Source organism: Scomber scombrus, chromosome 8 (assembly GCF_963691925.1).
Source record: "Scomber scombrus chromosome 8, fScoSco1.1, whole genome shotgun sequence".
In the NCBI taxonomy this organism is placed as follows: Eukaryota; Metazoa; Chordata; class Actinopteri; order Scombriformes; family Scombridae; genus Scomber; species Scomber scombrus.
In genome coordinates, this window is record NC_084977.1 from 9160528 (window position 1) to 9178342 (window position 17815).

Below are 17815 nucleotides of genomic sequence, written 5' to 3' on the forward strand. Positions count from 1 at the left end.
CAGACGGTCCCAACCGAATGTCAAGCCAATATCCAATAACGATCTAACTTTACCGCAGTAGCAGGAAAGTTAGCTGATTTGAATTTACTTCAAAGACTCGTAACAAATGGAGTTTGCTAAACTTGTGCAATTCCTTTCAACAGTATACAAAACTGTGCAATGAAAATGGGGCGGGATGGGATGTGGCCCTCGACGAGACTGACACGCAATGTAAGTTAACTACAAAGCTAATATAAATGTTTTAGTGTAAGACACTGCTGTTGTAACAAGGCAAGGCAAGGCAGCTTTGTTTATATAGCGCATTTCCTACCCAGGGGTAACTCAATGTGTTTTACATAAAAACAAACATTTAACAGTAAGAATTGGAAACACAAAACATGCAATTAAAAACAAAACCCCCCACTAATAATAAAATAAATAAAAACAAAGTACAGACAAATAGAAAGAGAGAAAAATAAAATAAAAATTAGACTAGAATAGAGCATTAAATATAAGTTTGCAGCATAACATAATGATTTGCTTTACAATATTAAATGGACATACAGTGAAAATGAAAGATTCAAATTTAAAGTGCTTTAAAAGAGCTCAATCATAAGCACAGGAGAAGAGAAGTGTTTTTAACCTGGATTTAAAAATGTTCACAGTTGGGGCTGATTTCAGTTTCGCTGGTAGATTGTTCCAGTTGTGTGCAGCATAACAACTAAAAGCTGCTTCACCATGTATGGTTTGAACTCTGGGCTCTACTATCTGACCTGAGTCAGTATATCTCAGAGAATCAAAATAAAACAATTCTATAAAAAGTCTATTTTTGTATACTCACTAAATTCACTTTACCTAAACAGTCCATGGTTTGCTTTCATATTTGCAGTGTTGTTGATGTCATGTAACCTGCTCTCATTGTGTATCTTTTCTGTCTCGACTCCTTACACGATGAAGCAATGGAGGACTACATGAATCAGTCAGAAATGAACATGAGCAACCTGGAATCAAAGGTTTGGGTCTCTTTGAATATAGCACACAGCTACATGTGACACAAAATACTATGACAGCTTTACCATCGGATTGTGTTCTACATACAAAATACTCCACCATGGTAGATATGTATCACCGCTGATGTTCTCGGTGTCTTTTAGACAAGTGAACGCATTAGTACAGTGATTATAATCATGCACTCATCTCTCTTCAGAGCATGACATGTCGGAGAGATGAATCATTAAGTGGTAGGTATCCATCATTTACAGCAAGATTAGCAATTTACAGAAATGAATGCATTAATTGTGATGCATATTTCATCGAATGACTTTGATATTTCTTCCACCACAGCACACAACGTGACAAAAGACTCTGAGGTGAGAGAATACTTTTAGTTTCAACCATGAGGTCATGAATATGTGGTATTTTTATTATATTCATGATGATTTATCTTCAACAGTTGGACTTCACGTATCAAGATTGTGAACCTAATGAGACTCGTCTTTCCACCGGACAAGTTTGTGTGGAGGATGATGGTAAGAACCATTTTTTACACGACTTGGAAAGATATTGAAATGTATAAAGTTTTATTTGTTGTCTGATTTTAAGAAACATTTATTTCCCCTGTTTGCGTCCCACAGAGATGTCGAGAAGTGACAGTACCAGGCTGACTCAGAGAACCGTGTCTGAGCTGGACTTCCAGCCCGAGGATCAAGATGAGGAACTGGAAATGTCCCTGAGCAGTCAAGGCAGCTCTCTGGTGGAGCTCTACCCCAGCATGATCGCTCAAATAGAGAGGGCCTGGCAACGGCAGCATGTCTCCCAGGCTGGCGGCTCGGTGCTCAGAAGGTACCGCAAGTGGCGACGGATGCCGAACAGAAGCAACTTAAACAACACCTTCGACATCACACTGAGGGGTGCCAAAAGCAAGCCCAAAAAAAAGAGCGGTGAGACCATTCTCGAGGAAACTTTCCACAGCCCTTCGAAAAGGCGATTCCCAGGAACGTCCCACAGAGCTGCTGAAACATCTCCTCCGTCTCCGCTGCATAAAGTAATCAGCCCGCAGGAGTGGCACACACAGCTGCAGTCTCCTGGGAGGGACAGAGGAACCCCGAGAAGAAAGCCGCCCAAGCCTGTCCTCGTTATGGACTTCTCTTACGCCTCTGAGACTTCGGAATCAAAAAAGAGCTCGCTGAAAAAGACCTCCAATGTTGCTCCGCTGTCCCCTCCTTCTTTCTCACAGTCCTCGTTTTACGCCGTCAGTCCACGACCTCACTGCGCCTCTGCGTCCTCAGAATCATCGCTTAGGTTTAAACGGCTTCCTCTCTCTGCACACTCAGTGCAGACTGCTGGCTGCTCCATATATGGAACCACCGGTGTTAAAGAGAGGTCTGACATCTATGGCTCCCCAGTCAGGCAGAGCCCCTTAAAAGCAAGGATGATGATGACCAGCGAAGGCCTCAGTAGATCACCTACAACTCATGCATTTTCCAGAAGCCCCAAATCAGATTCTGTAAGCTATTCCAGAGAGCCTATGAGGTCCAGATTAATCGCAAAGTTTCTGTCCTCCCCTTCAAAAAAGCCTGATATGCAACAAAGGATGATTCACCCTCAAGAGTCCAATCATTCCTTCCAGTCACAGCAGCACTCGCCTCCAGCTAATGCCTTTTCCAGAAGCCCCAAATCAGATTCTGTTAGCTATTCCAGAGAGCCTATGAGGTCCAGATCAATCGAAAAGTTTCTGTCCTCCCCTTCAAAAAAGCCTGATATGCAACAAAGGATGATTCACCCTCAAGAATCCCATCATTGTTTCCAGTCACAGCAGCACTCGCCTCGGACTCATGCCTTTTCCAGAAGCCCCAAATCAGATTCTGTTAGCTATTCCAGAGAGCCTATGAGGTCCAGATCAATCGAAAAGTTTCTGTCCTCCCCTTCAAAAAAGCCTGATATGCAACAAAGGATGATTCACCCTCAAGAATCCCATCATTGTTTCCAGTCACAGCAGCACTCGCCTCGGACTCATGCCTTTTCCAGAAGCCCCAAATCAGATTCTGTAAGCTACTCCAGAGAGCCTGTGAGGTCCAGATCAATGGCAATGTTTCTGTCCTCCCCTTCAAAAAAGCCTGATATGCAACAAAGGATGATTCACCCTCAAGAATCCCATCATTGTTTCCAGTCACAGCAGCACTCGCCTCGGACTCATGCCTTTTCCAGAAGCCCCAAATCAGATTCTGTAAGCTACTCCAGAGAGCCTGTGAGGTCCAGATCAATGGCAATGTTTCTCTCCTCCCCTTCAAAAAAGCCTGATCTGCAACAAAGGATGATTCACCCTCAAGAGTCCCATCATTCCTTCCAGTCACAGCAGCACTCGCCTATTTCAGTCACAGCAGCAGGTCGTCACAAGTTCCGCCGGCACTTGTCCTTTGGCTCCTCCCTGCCACAGAGCCCCAGCTCTTACTCCAAAAAAGAGCTCGACGACGACTTCGCTAAAGTCTACCACAAGTTTGTCTGCCAGAACAAATCTTCCCCCTTTCGCGGTGCCTCCTGTCGATTGTGCGCAAGAAGCTCTGAGGCCAGCAGAGGACACTCTTCCTCGGCTCTGGCAGCACTCGCTCTGTCACCCCACCGCTTCATTTTAAGGAAACGCCACAGGCAGTTACACTGTGACAGCCATCCCCAGTCCAAACGCTTCAGGGAGATGCACTGCACATACTCCCCAGGGTCCAAACGCCATGGCAAAGAGATGCTGACCCAGTTCACCCAGCAGCCCTCTGCGCTTGCAGCTGAATTTTCTGGCCTGGGTAAATATCCTTTTATAACAGACTATTATGCTGTAAAACACCTTCTTAATAACCTGGCCACTGTTCGTATAAGTTGTTGAATCCTATAATCGCTGATTCCCTTTTCTTCATTTAACAGGAGGTTCACTTGAGAGCAAATGGCAGCTGGCTACTTCCGCAGGTAATTATAATGTATATGTATTACTATTCACAGGATTCTGATTCTATCATTCCAGCAATCTTCTAATCACCCTTCTTTCCTCAATATGTGCAGAAAATGGTGGTGAACACAACAGGAAATACATCGATTATGGAAAAACCTTCTCCAAAAGGCCCCCCAATAACTACTACTGTGGAAAATAATTGTCATGTAACCAATATCAGGATTTCAGTCTGATTAATGGTGAAAAGTGGATAGTAAAGTCCACACAATAACCAAACGTGACACTGAAAGCATGAATTTATTACTCAGCTGGTAGAGTTTGATCTCAGGAAAGTAAATTACTCAACTATGAAGTTACTTACTCATTTAGTTGACTTCTAACGTACTAATACTATTGTTTTTTTAAGTGCTGTTGAAACATCTATTTGTTTCATGAATGCTAATATTTTATTCTCTTGTATGTTGACTAATTGTGGTTCATAATCATTACTGAAGTTAATACAGCTTCATGTCTGTTTTCTAATATCTGATAATTATTAAAGTACAGTTTTATGTGAAAATCCTGTTTCTGAAAAAAAGTCCACTTAGAGTACTTGTTCTTAGTGTATTCAACCTGTTTATTGTGTTTTTATTCTTTTCCATTATACACATTTCATGTTAAGGCAACAAAAAATCCAACAGTCAAAACCACTACAATAGAGCAAAGTGGTTAATTTTAGGAAAAAGCCAAAAAACTTAAATTGATTATAAAATAAAGACAATTTCTCTTTTGGTCTCGAGGCTTGTGCGCATGTTTTTTTCGTGGTGGACCATCTAATGCTTGTGTTTTGTCAAGTCTGGGAATGTGGAAACGTGCGGAACTGAAGATTTCAGAAAATGAATTTACATGATAACATTCACAATAAACAAAACAATTGTGTGGTCAGATGTGCTCTGTTGCACCTGGAGTCACACCAGGACACATTACATCACTACAACCACTGGAGGTCAGTAAACGCAACATTTTAAACTGGTTTAAGGATCTGAGCAGGACTGTGACCCTCTAGAGAGGCATAGCTGTAGTTGTGTATTTAATACATCTTTTAGTGTCCCAGATAGTATTGAGATGCCTGGCCACTTTTCCAGTCTACAGACAATTTTAGACTAACATGTATCAGCTGTGGGAGTTTGCAGTAAATCCAGTGCTGTTGCTGCTCTGTCATGACGTAGGCCAGCAGTTACCACTCCAGCTCCACTGGATATTTCCCAGTCAGACAGGCGGTGCAGTGACCCACTCTCCTGCTGGACTTGTTGGAGCCGATCGTGTCTTTCTCCTGGAGGGAGGCGATTCCCTCCTGGACAGCCGACACAAGCCCCTCCACAGTCAGATACTGAACACTGTCAGCACCTACAGTACATACAACAGTTGAGGTGTTAATTTATGTGCAGTGAATAGACGACAAAGTATAAATAAGATGCACTCCTTAATTTAATTTTGTCTTCATGTGTGGGTTTTGTCAAAGTAACAAAGTGACTGACATACTGTCAGTACGATGTACTATAAACTCTTACCGATGTATCCAGCAATGTCCTTAAACTCTGGCTTGTTGGCAATGAGCTCCTCTTTTGTAGGAATGTTGATGCCCATGTAGCAAGGAAACCTGATGGGTGGAGAGGCAACTCTTATATGGACCTGTGAAGAAAGAAATAATGTTACATTCAGTTTGGCACAAGCAACAAGTGCAGTGGCAAATTAAATCAAACTTCACTGGTCAATACAATATTTGTGACTATAAATACAGCAGACATTACATTAAATTCTTAATATTTTCTGGATTAAATGCGTTATTAGAAAACCTCACAGCTCTTCACTTTTGTTTTGAAAATAATAATATAAGCATGTTTTGCAGCACAAAAAAAAAAGACATTTTTTTCCTAGTTGTGTAATAAAAGATTTGTTGTAATCAGGCCACAGTATGAAAATACCAGTATGTCACAACCTAGATAATAACTGTTCAAGCTCTAGTCAACAAACCTCTGTTGCACCAGCTTCCTTCAGCAGTTTTATAATGGGGGAGATGGTGTTGCCTCGGACGATGGAGTCGTCAATTAGCACCACTCGTTTCCCTGCAAAGTTGTCTGTCAATGCCCCAAACTTCTTGGCAACTCCAAGCTGCCTTAAGCGGGTATTTGGTTGAATGAATGTTCTGCCGACGTAGCGGTTCTTACACAAAACCTCTATATACGGCAGCCCAGACTGTGAGAGGACGACATAAGGAGGAAAGCTTGTGAGGACAGAGGACATCAGGAGGTGGGTGTATTACAGCATTTCTTGTCAGAGTGAGTGCAGACGGACCTGCTGAGCGTAGCCCAGGGCAGCAGGGGTTGCAGACTCTGGCACAGTGCTGACCACGTCTGCATCTGTTGGAGCCTCGATGGCTAACTGCCGACCACAGCGCTGCCTGACGGTATAGACCATCTGCCCTGAAGTACAAAAAAAAAAGAGGAAATCACCAATTCGTCAAGACTTTCATTGTTAGTTATTAGTTAAATTAGTGTTTTATCAATAATTGATATTAATACCTTCAAAAATAGAGTCTGGTCTGGCAAAGTAAACATATTCAAATATGCAGAAGGCAGGAAGGTCTCCCTCAGGGCGAGGGACAACACTCAGAGACTTGACCCCATGTTTTGATATCTGGACTATCTCTCCTGGTAGGACCTCCCTGTAATACCTGAGAAACAAGCACGTGAAAAAAGTGTCGTAACCCATAGCACTTCCAGTAAATAACATGTTGCATCCGTGTTAAGAACTTACTTAGCACCAATGGACTGAAAGCTGCAGGACTCTGATGACACAACCCACCCCTCAGTGTCCTCCTCTCCAGCACCTGAACAAGGGGACAAAGAATGAAGTTAATCATCTGCAGTTTACACGTCTGACCTCTGAAGAAATCAATCATCCGGCCTGTGAGGCTGCTGTAAGGCCTCTTCTTTATCAGTAGCAGCAGGGTCTTTTAAGGACACACAAGTCTGATGTAAAGGTCACGTTAAGAACATGCTTCCAATACCTGGACTGTGCAGTTTAGAGATGGGAACAACACGGCCGATGCACAGGGGTCGATTTCCGTAAGGGTCGCGCACAGCGTAGACGACATCTTTGTACATCACCAACAGAGAGTACGATGTGGGGGTCTCAGTCATCAGATTTTTAATCCTACGGTTAAAAAAAAACAATAAATATTTAAATATTGTGTAAAAAATTATTAATATTATACAGAGAGTTACATCATTACACTGACCTGGCCACCCAGTCTGGTGCATCCATCTCCTCCATAGGTGGAGTAAACGCCAGCAGCTGAGTGATGAGCTCGCTGTCAGAGCTGGTGGACAGGCCTACACCATGCCGCATCACCTGCACAGCATATTTAGAATCATTATCTCAGAGAACAAGTTACTACACACATGAGCATGAATACTGACTTAATGAATAGACTTATCTGAGCAGAAGGTCACGCTCACCTTTTTGCGCAGAGCGAGAGCATTAACTAACTCTCCGTTATGTGCTACAGCAATCTTGCCATGAAGTGTATCCACCACAAAGGGCTGGCAGTTCTGCAGCTCTGAGATCCCAGTAGTTGAATAGCGTGTGTGACAAATACCAAGGTTACCATAGCGCAGCTTCAGAAGACCCTCGGGTGAGAAAGCAGTGCTCACTAATCCCATCCCCTAAAAAAGAAAAACGGTTAGATGTTTTCAGTTGCATAATCAGCACAAAAAGTGTAAACCAGGTCATAATCTGAGTGTTTATAACAAACCAGCAGAAAAACAACAACCATCATCATGTTAACTGTAATTGTGTCAATCTGTGTGTAATAGTGAGAAGCTTTTATTTATGGTGCATGTTGATGAAAAGCAGCTGTAGTTGAGTAGTTTGTTTTTGATATATTTCTATTCTTACAAAGGGCTTCTGCTCCTGATTTATTGTTACCTTGTGGGCTGCATATGTTGGTGGACTGGCTCCATTGCTTGTGACAATCCCGGCACTTTCCTGACCCCTGAATAGACACAATCACATGTTAACAGTCTATCAGTGTAAATGTATCAGTGGGATGTGATTTTTATAATATCTGATCTCTCTGTCTTCTTTTTTGCAAGACTAAACATGAATAAACTTTTTCAACTGTAAATGCTTGAGGCGAACTGAACTGGTTTGATAAGGACTAAATCAGGCAGGATTGGGGAGCTGAAGAAGAAGGAAAAAAAAAAAAGCCCACAAAGCGCCTGCTTCTTGGCTGTGGAGCTGCCATACACGGAGAGTCGTCTTGCTGCAGTTTCAGCCTATTTACCAAGCTGCTTCTCGGATTACAGTTGATCCCGCCCCCTCACCACACAGCTTAAGCCAGTGGTGGAGCTGCTTTTCTGCATGGAGGCGTTGCTTTCAGGCTTAACCGCCTGGTTGCCTAGGGAACCGGGCAGCAGAGACAGACGGGTTGGGGAAAAGAAAGCGTTTCCAGGTCAGCTCAAACATGGAGAGAGGAGCAGAGAGACAAAGAGGAGGTGATAGGGAGGTGGTGGAGGAAAAAGGCTCGGTGGAGAGGCAATGGGGGGAAGCAGAGGTGCTGGCTCTCATGTCTGTGTGGGACGAGGTGGGAGCTCAGCACGTAGCTGAGAGCAGAACCACATTTGAGTTGATCTCAGAGCGTCTGAGGAGGCTTAGTGTTGTGCGCAGCTGGTGGGAGTGTCAGGCCAAGTGCAGGAGCCTGGGACTTAAGAGCAGGAAGCCTGAAGCAGCAGGCACATCAGCAAACTACAGCCCGGGAGTGGATGGAAGGCCGGTGGAGGGCTGGGAGGAAGAGGTGGAAGATGTGGGTAATCAAAGAGGGATCTACCCTTCCTCAGTCACTATCTCAATTCAGGAAGGTAAATGTAGGTTCAACCCCAACTGTAGCGCTGATGATCACAATATGACAACGCTCAACACATTTTAGTATTTAGACAACTTTAAACAGATTAGAGGATAAACAAGCATGTCAGTTAAACTATTTTTTAGCCTAAAACTTATATAGAAAACCATTCATATTGTAAATGTCTAAAACTCTGATTAAAATTGATTGAATTTCCATCTTGTTTTTAAAAATCAAAAGAAAAACAAGACTGTGTGCTTGTGTGTACAGGAGTCAAGAGACAAATCCACCTGGCTCTTCCTTACACCTCGGGTGTGGCTGAGGAGGGGGGCCGCCACTGGACAGACGATGAGGTACGAGCGCTGTTGTGCGTCTGGGCTGACCGGCACGTTCGTGAGCGCTTGAAGTGCACGCTACGCAACAAGTCCATCTTTCAAGAGATGGCCCGTCAGATGCAGAGAACCTTTGGGGTGATACGCAATTGGAAACAATGTCGAACGAAATACAAGAATTTAAAATACGACTATAAGACCGCTAAGAGCGCTCACGCTGCGGGGGGCAGTGTGGCAGGAGGCCCCGGGAAGTACATGAAGTTCTTTGATGAAGTGGAAGCCATTCTGCTGGACCGCGGACTGGAAAACGGGACCGTGGAGATGCAGAGGAGGTTGTATGATGGAGAAATGGGACCAGGGAGGCTGCAAACGCCAGCGGGCCACACGGCACAGACATCTTCAGAAAGTGAGGTCGTCATAGAGATTGATGATGGTATGTATGCAGTCTGTGCGGCTCTTGTAGTTTTGCATTAAAAAGGTTACAGGATTAAACTGTTTTTCTACTATTTATTTTATTTTCAGATGACACCAGCGATGATTACGACATGGATGGCGACATGGAAGCAAAATGGAGAGGAACAGGTACGCAGAAACAAACATGAACAGTTTTCAAGTCTGTCATCTTCTCTTTTCTTACTCTGCTTTTTCTTCACTCCAGGTGCCCATCTAACACCCACAGATCCATCCTGCTCTGACCAGTTCCACGTGGTCACCGTGTCAGACACGGGTCGAAACTGGAGCGACCAGGAGGTGCGGGCGCTAATTCAAGTCTGGTCCGACGAGCGCGTGTGCAGGCAGCTGGAGAGCTCGACCAGAAAGAGAGACATCTTCGTCCAGATCTCCAACAGGTTAATGCAGCAAGGCATTGAACGTGACTGGAAACAGTGCCATACCAAGTACAAAAACCTCAAGTACCTTTACCGCTCCCTCCAAAGGGGAAAGGCCGATGAGGCCGACCCAAGACGCCTCATGAGGTTCTACGATGAGGTGGATGCCATTATGAAACACTCAACTAACGGCTCACCCGCAGCCCACCAAGCAGATTCAAGCAGACTTACGATGCTGGAGGACTGCGAGGAGAACGATCACGCAGATGTGTATCTGGCAAAAGCAAACACGGGGAAGGCGATGGCGGGTGCGATGGAGGAAAGAACGTGTAGCTCTGATTCTGTCTCGTCCATAAGCATCGATGTTACACCAGACAGCGAAGAATCGGCACTGAACACGGGCAATGGACACCGCCTGGATCAAGAGCACAGATTACTGAGTGAGCATCATAACATTTTGTTTATATCTAGTGTTTGATGAAAATAATTCACACGTAGACTTCTACTATTCATTTTAAAAAGTCCATTAATGAAGCCTACAGGGTCTTTCGTCTCATCTCAACTCACATGTACAAAATTAAAATGTCACATAACTTAAATTCAAATTACGATTTCCTAAATTTCAACTGAGTAAAACTTTTAAAGGGTTGGTTCACCCAAATTACAAAAAAAAATAAAAAATCTCACAGCTATTTTTGCAGAAAGTGGTTTAAATGTGGATCATCCTGAGCAATAACATTACAATTTTTTCTGAAAAGAAAATATATTTTTTAAATTCACCTTCACTGTAGTGGGGTGGAGGCAGACAAACCTATATTTCTAAATCTCAGCTTTAAAAAATGTGGTTGCCTAAGAGCCTCAAAGATTTACCAATTAAAATTGACAGAAAATTAATGTGCAACTATTTTGATAATCCATAATTTAAGTACTTTTTAAAGCCAACATGCCACATTCACTAATGCCAGCTTCTCCATTGTGAAGACGTGTGGTGTTTACCTTCCACAATATTAACTAAATATATTTGTGTTTTGCACGGTTAGTCAAACAAACAACTTTTTGCAATGTAAAACTGGAGTTTTGGAAATCTGTGATGGGCCTTTTTTTAAAAGTTAGGGTTTAGGGTATATATATTATTTATTATTAACCATTTTCTGACATTTTATGGACCAATCAATCGATCAAGGACGTAATCTGAAAAGTAATAAAGATAATTAGTTGTAGCCCTTATCTGCATGGCTGGATACTCATTGAGAAAACATATTTTTAAGATGATTTTTGTAATCTGAATGAATTGACTCTTTGTAGTTTTGAGGAATTTCAAGTTAGTGTTGTAATACTGTGTTTGAAGATTTTACAGGTCTGTCTGTCCCCGCTTCATTTAAATAGCATCTGAATTTTTTGAACATTTGAATGCTTTCTTTGTCTTTTCCTTTTAACCATTCAATGCTGTATGTTGTTTGCAGGCTCATCTAACACTACGGCAACAGAAAATGCAGATACTTCATCAGCAAACAGAGGAACCAAGAGGAAAGCCGTTGATCAAGGTCCGAAATGTCCGTCCTTCTGTAATTACTTTGTCTGTCACATGATGTCCACAATTGACTGAAGCCTTTGTCATTTATAATTCAGTGCACTCAAGTCTCATGATTTGCCATGACGCCTGGTAATGAAATTATAGATAAGGGTACGCTTATAACTGCTAACAAGAGGAAAAACTCATGATAAAACTACATTACGAGAAAGATCAGTAACTTTGCATGTCCTTTAAGATCCAAAATGTTTTAGGATTAATTTCACAAATCAGTATCCAAAGCGGTACAGGACTAAACCTGACTTTGCTCTTATTTTCAGACACCAGACACCAGACCCCAGCGAAAAAAAAAGTGGACACTGGCCATGACTTTACTGATAACATGAAATCCCAATGTAAAGAAGAGCAGGAACACATCCCGATAATAAAGATCAGTTCAGTCTGTTCAATGGCCTCGCCTAATCCATCTCCTGACAGACAGGTAATCTTAATCACATGTGACAAAATGTACAAAATGTTACACAACTGAGGAAAAACTTTAAGTTAGTCATATCTCAGAGAGGGGGGTGTGCAGTCAATGTAAAACTACATTTTACAGCCTAATTCTGCCTTACATAGGAGTATGTGTTTGAATATTTGAGTGTGAGTCCATTGCATGCTGACATCTATCATGGCTGACTTTTGGGTAAAACACAGCAGCATCTTTAGTGTATGGCAATTTATTTTCTCATGCTCATGTGACGCCTTTGTGGCTGGAATTCAACATGTGGACCTGAAGAAAAAAACAAAACACTGGTGCCTTGAGTCTCGCGTTGAACAACAAACCAATTTTGCCAAATTTAAACAGTCACGCAAACTATGTGAGACGTGCGTTTCTGTTTTCTCCCCCCCCCCCCCCCCCCCCAAAAAGAAAAACCCTTTTTCTTTTTCAGTATTTGTCAGGTGTCACTATCATGTAAATGTTACCACTAAACTTTTCTCCACAGCTCTTGAGACAAGCATGTGATAGTAACTTTTCCCCCAGCAATTACAACTCTCTTTAGGTAGGTTTAAAACGCACACACAACTTTGTGTTACCTACCTGTGCTGTAAAGCCACGAGTCCCAGAGTCAACACCTGAGCCACCTCCAGCTGAGTGGGCCACTCTCCTGCAGCCACGCAGCCGAAAACCCCGCACTCTTCCCCGATACCGGACTCCTCGAACTCCATCTCTTGGCTGTGTCTCTCTCCGGTTCTCCTGGACGGTGTCCTCGAGCGGTGAGCGCGTGCGTGTGCGCGTGACTGCTCGCGCTCCGATAGTGTTGACCGAGCACGTGCCACAAACTCCGACACAACGTGGCTGGTTAAAAAACTACATAAACTCAGCTGACATCGTTCAAGTCAGCGTGTAATTATGAGTTTTAATTTAAAAAAAGAAACTTAGTGACCGAGAAAAAAAGGGGCTTTAACCTAAAAGGCCACCATAGCTGTTATTACACAAATAAATCAAAAACAGATGGCATCAAACTTCCTGAATTTAGCAGAACAAGCGTGGTATTTTGGAGATGAGACAGAGATATAATCACTTTATCAGATGAATCGATTCGGTCTATCAGCCAATCATTTTTCTCTCGATGCAGCGTTTTTGTTAAGTCAATCTCCTCGTCAAAGAGAAAATGGGGGGGAAGTTAAGTTGATAAAACTTCAAAATGCTCCTCGCCATGCAAAATATTTAGTTGGAGCATCCTCTCACCCCTATCCCCACGTGGTCAGCAGTGCGCTGCCGTGATTGGTTATCTGAATCAGTGGAAGGATGCGATTGGTTATCAGAGCACGTAAGACACCGCCGACTTCCCTCTTCTTCTGCCTGCACGCCTCCTTCTGCCTCTTCACCCAACAACTTTCCGAAGTTGAGTGGTCTCGCTTTGTGTTGTCTTTCAGATCTGTAGGCTGTCAAAGAAAAACATGGCCTCCGCACCAGGTACAGTACAGCACATTCATGCACGTTTCAAAGCGTGTACGTCTCATGCGCATTGTTTTAAATCTGTTTCTTTTTGTATGTTTCAGAGTTAAAAGTCGGCCAGAAGCTGAATGAGGGAAAGACGAAGCAGATTTTCGAGCTTGCGGACCAGCCCGGACTTGTTCTGGTCCAGTCTAAAGACCAGATCACTGCTGGGAATGCCGTGAGGAAAGACCAGATGGAGGGAAAGGCTGCCATCGCCAATAGAACCACGAGCTGCATGTTCAAGCTGCTGCAGGAATCTGGTGAGGACTCAGTGAAGTTGTCACAGATCAAAAGACACGCTGTCAGGTAGTGTGCGTGTGGGCTGCAGCAGGTGTGTCATAACCAGGAGAAAGCTTTCACACATGCATATAAAGTTTGTTATATATTATGAGTGCATGAAAGCCAAAAATGTACAATGATTGTAGAATGAACTTATTTTAGCTTAGTTTTGATAACTCATCTCCACCCCCACCCTCAACACACACACCCCCTTTTTTTTTTTAATGAATGACTCCCTCAGGAATTTTTGTGGTTTCATCATCCGTACTTTTCACCCACGTGTGCAAGATAAAAAGTTCAGAGAGGTGACTGTTTTATTCAGGAGATTCACGATCTTTAGCTTATTTACCTTTTCTATTACAGCCAGTTGAGTGATTGTTGAAACTACAGTCATTTTCATTATCTTTTAATTGTATGTTTCATAAAAAAGTCAGGAAATGGAGAAAAAGAAATCACAATTCAATCCAACACTCAAGTTGATCTACTAAAGATTGCTTACTGTACAAAACCATAAGATGTTTAGTTAAAAATAATAGAAGTCTGAGATAACCAGCAAATATTCAAACATGTGAAACAGGAACCAGTACATTTTGTTCATTTATGCTTACAATTAACACAATTTTTATTTAGTTTTTTAAGAATTGATTTTATGGTAAACGCATGCCCTCACATATTGGTCTTTTTGTTCTGTAACCTTCTTCCTTTTTAAAAAATGTTTTTTTATGTGTTCTTCTGTTACATGCAAATGAAATGGCTTTTTTTTTAATGTATTCATTTGTTTATGTTTTAATATTTCCTGTCCTGGGACCACAGACACAGTCAATCAGATTCTAGTGCACTTTAAGTTTGCATGGCATGATCCTCTCAATTAACGACAAATGCTTTTCAACTAATCTCACGCGTGCACACAACTGACGATGCCCACATGCATAGTTTGACGTTGGGTCCAAAAAAAGCCCAGATTCCATAATAACTTTCCACCTTGCATTAATTTAAAGGTAATTGGGTAACTGTGACCCATATGCTGCTCATGAGCGTGGTGTCAGTCAGCCAGGATGTGGTAACTGCTGTCTTGTGACCTGAATCTTTGCTGCTTTATATTTGACCAGAACATGACCACTTACATCCCTGTCACTCGCCCTTCATATAAAGGTTGAGACAGATGTTTGTTATATTGCTCATATCTGATGACCCAGCTGTAATTTAAATGCATGCTGAGATATGACAAATCTGCTATATGACATGTCTCATTTAATATCTACGTTGTTTTCCAGGCATTAAGACTGCCTTTGTGAAGCAGCACTCGGACACAGCGTTCATTGCAGCCCACTGTGAGATGATTCCTATTGAGTGGGTTTGTCGGAGAGTGGCAACCGGATCCTTCCTCAAGAGGAACCCAGGAGTCAAAGAAGGCTACCGCTTCTCCCCCCTGAAGATGGAGATGTTCTTTAAAGTGAGTCTCAGGCCTATTCCGTAATGTGTTTTCAGTGCGAAGAGCTGTAATTCTGCTCAAAAGTGATCCAATATCAAATCTAAAATGATCTAATTAATCATCCTGTTTTTTTTAGGATGATGCCAACAACGATCCCCAGTGGTCGGAGGAGCAGCTTCTGGAGGCCAAGTTCTGTCTGGCTGGGCTAACTATCGGCAAGTGCGAGGTGGACATCATGAATCGCAGCACTGTGGCCATCTTTGAGATTCTGGAGAGGGCCTGGGCCACTCAGAACTGCACGCTGGTGGACATGAAGGTATGCGGTGCTGCCCCCTGCTGGTTAGGTCAGCACCCTGTTGTGACCACTTTTCTACAGAACGCTCACAGCTGACCGCACAACATGAATAGATTATCTTCCTTTTTTGTCATAGATTGAGTTTGGTGTGAATGTGAAGACTCACGAGATTGTCCTCGCCGACGTTATCGACAACGACTCTTGGAGGCTGTGGCCTGCCGGAGATCGAAGCCAGCAGAAAGATAAGCAGGTCAGGACTTTTTTTATTTTTATTTTGTCACAGTTTCATTTTGATACTTTTCAAAGCTGAAAATAACTCTTCCATTTTTATTTAATTTTACTAGGTGTACCGAGACCTTAAAGAAGTTACCCCTGAGGCGATGCAAATGGTGAAGAGGAACTTTGAGTGGGTCTCTGAGAGGGTCAAGGTACACTGAACCCTTTTCCCCAATCTTCTCTTTATCAGGACAGGCTTTTGTTTGCTTTTAATCACCTGAAACAGTTCAACATAAGCTAGTTATCTGAGGTTTGTTGCATTCCAGTTTTATCTTCTACAAACCTCATTTCTTAAACTCTTCTTTTTACATTCTAAACATACCTTTTTTTTTTTTTGAGGACAATAAACTGTTATTTGCATGGAGCTAATGAGCTTTGTCTTGTGTCTGTAGCTGCTGTTGGTGTCCCAGGCCAGCGGCAGGGTGGTCGTTCTGATGGGCTCCACCTCAGACATGGCTCACTGCGAAAAAATCAAGAAGGCTTGCACCTCCTACGGGATTCCCTGCATCCTGAGGGTCACCTCGGCACACAAAGGTCCAGATGAGACCCTCCGCATTAAAGCAGAATACGAAGGTGAGCTTTCATTTTAACATGAGCCTGGCTCCTCTACTTCTCCCTTTTCTGAGGAAGTGGATTTTATGTCATCTGTCTGCTGTTCCTCAGGTGACGGCGTACCCACTGTGTTTGTGGCTGTGGCTGGCAGAAGTAACGGCCTCGGCCCCGTCATGTCTGGAAACACGGCTTACCCCGTCATCAACTGCCCACCTCTCACTCCAGATTGGGGTGCACAAGATGTTTGGTCATCCCTTCGTATGCCAAGCGGTAACAAATCTTTTTCTTACTGTTTTTTAAATTGTTATTCGCATGCAAGTTTATTTATTGTGCTAAGCGAGCCTTTCTTTGTTTCCCACCCTTGTAGGTCTCGGCTGTTCCACGATCCTCTCCCCCGATGCTGCCGCTCAGTTTGCCGCACAGATCTTCGGGCTGACCGATCACCTGGTGTGGTGCAAGCTGAGGGCCTCCATGCTCAACACCTGGGTGTCTCTGAAGGTGGCTGACAAGAAGCTACAGGCCTGCAGCCTCTAAAAGTGGATCGAGGCCAGTCTGAACCGACCAGGCTCTTTTAGGGCTCCACTGTCTGTCCTGCCATATCTTTGTTTACAATGAAACCCCCACTAACTGACTTTCAACCTACATCCTTTCTAACACGCACAAATCATTCCATTAAAAAAATAAAATTTATTAAAAGCTTCTTAATGAAATGCTTCTGTGGTTGTTTAATCCCATTTTTACACAAGTTTTCAAAGTGATAGTTTCAGTTAAATGTCTTTTCTGCTATTTTGAGGAGTTTGCTGATGTCTTTAAAAGTATGAAAGGAACACTTTCAATAGTTTCCATCCTCTGTTTCTATATATTTGAGATCAAGCTGCTTTGTGTATACACTAATAAAACTAAGTCTTGTTTTATAACCTTCCCTAAAAAGAAACTAGGCTGTCCAGTATCAAAGGTCACATTTTCTGTATTGTATCTATTTCAAGGTTTTTAATTGACTCATTCTAGGACTTCACAATCCATATCTACACATTTTTAAGGCCTATTTTTCGTTAAAAAAAAAAAAAAAAATCAATACATTTCAATAGAATACATTGATTTATACAGTATTTCTCTAGCAGTATCATATTGTCAGTGTGGAGGAGGCGTTTGGTAAGAAGAGACGTTGGACTAAAAACCAAATTTGCAATTCTTTGGCTGTTCAAAAAGTTTGTGGGGGTTGGAGTAGTGCTGGGGGATTTTGGACCTTGTATTTGTAAAACTGATTTGGGCCATAGTCAGTACTCAGCCTTTGATTTTATCATGGTTAGTAGAATTTGAGTTGAGGTACTGCTGACAAGATTGGCTGAATACGACAAATGGTTCACCAAATTTAACATTTATTTTGGCATTTTTTCATGTGCATTCCCAGTGCGTCCCCAACTGCACAGATTTAGTATTACACACCACGATCATAGCTCCTTTTCACTGAAGTCTTTGCAGCAGCTTCTGCTCTATAACGACCAC

At 42.7% G+C, this 17815-nt stretch overlaps 2 protein-coding genes and 1 long non-coding RNA gene across 4 annotated transcripts; 2 read left to right on the forward strand and 1 right to left on the reverse strand.

Annotated features, from left to right (window-relative positions):
• Positions 1–958: 958 nt before the first annotated feature.
• On the forward strand, positions 959–1487 carry LOC133984565 (uncharacterized). Its single transcript, XR_009925420.1, has 4 exons — positions 959–992; positions 1187–1220; positions 1324–1349; positions 1433–1487. It is a non-coding gene; the product is annotated as an uncharacterized LOC133984565 (long non-coding RNA).
• Positions 1488–4425: 2938 nt separating this feature from the next.
• ppat (phosphoribosyl pyrophosphate amidotransferase) lies at positions 4426–13175 on the reverse strand. The gene is made up of 11 exons (XM_062424458.1): positions 12573–13175; positions 7886–7952; positions 7417–7623; positions 7197–7309; positions 6966–7111; positions 6713–6785; positions 6478–6629; positions 6251–6378; positions 5930–6151; positions 5467–5587; positions 4426–5302 (listed from the first exon to the last, which is right to left on the reverse strand). The coding sequence occupies exons 1-11, from the start codon at positions 12698–12700 to the stop codon at positions 5133–5135; spliced, it is 1527 nt and encodes a 508-aa protein (XP_062280442.1). The 5' UTR covers positions 12701–13175; the 3' UTR covers positions 4426–5132.
• On the forward strand, positions 10255–17008 carry paics (phosphoribosylaminoimidazole carboxylase, phosphoribosylaminoimidazole succinocarboxamide synthetase). Of its 2 annotated transcripts, XM_062424456.1 has the most exons (12): positions 10255–10400; positions 11424–11504; positions 11812–11972; positions 13412–13451; positions 13538–13735; positions 15029–15207; positions 15323–15502; positions 15618–15731; positions 15826–15909; positions 16150–16330; positions 16421–16579; positions 16677–17008. In XM_062424456.1, exons 1-12 carry the CDS (start codon positions 10262–10264, stop codon positions 16841–16843), a joined length of 1683 nt encoding a protein of 560 aa, XP_062280440.1. In that variant the 5' UTR covers positions 10255–10261; the 3' UTR covers positions 16844–17008. The 2 variants fall into 2 exon arrangements, with proteins under 2 accessions (XP_062280440.1, XP_062280441.1); XM_062424457.1 differs by lacking the exons at positions 10255–10400; positions 11424–11504; positions 11812–11972 and adding an exon at positions 13253–13305 and having other exon boundaries at positions 16677–17007.
• The last annotated feature ends 807 nt before the right edge of the window (positions 17009–17815 follow it).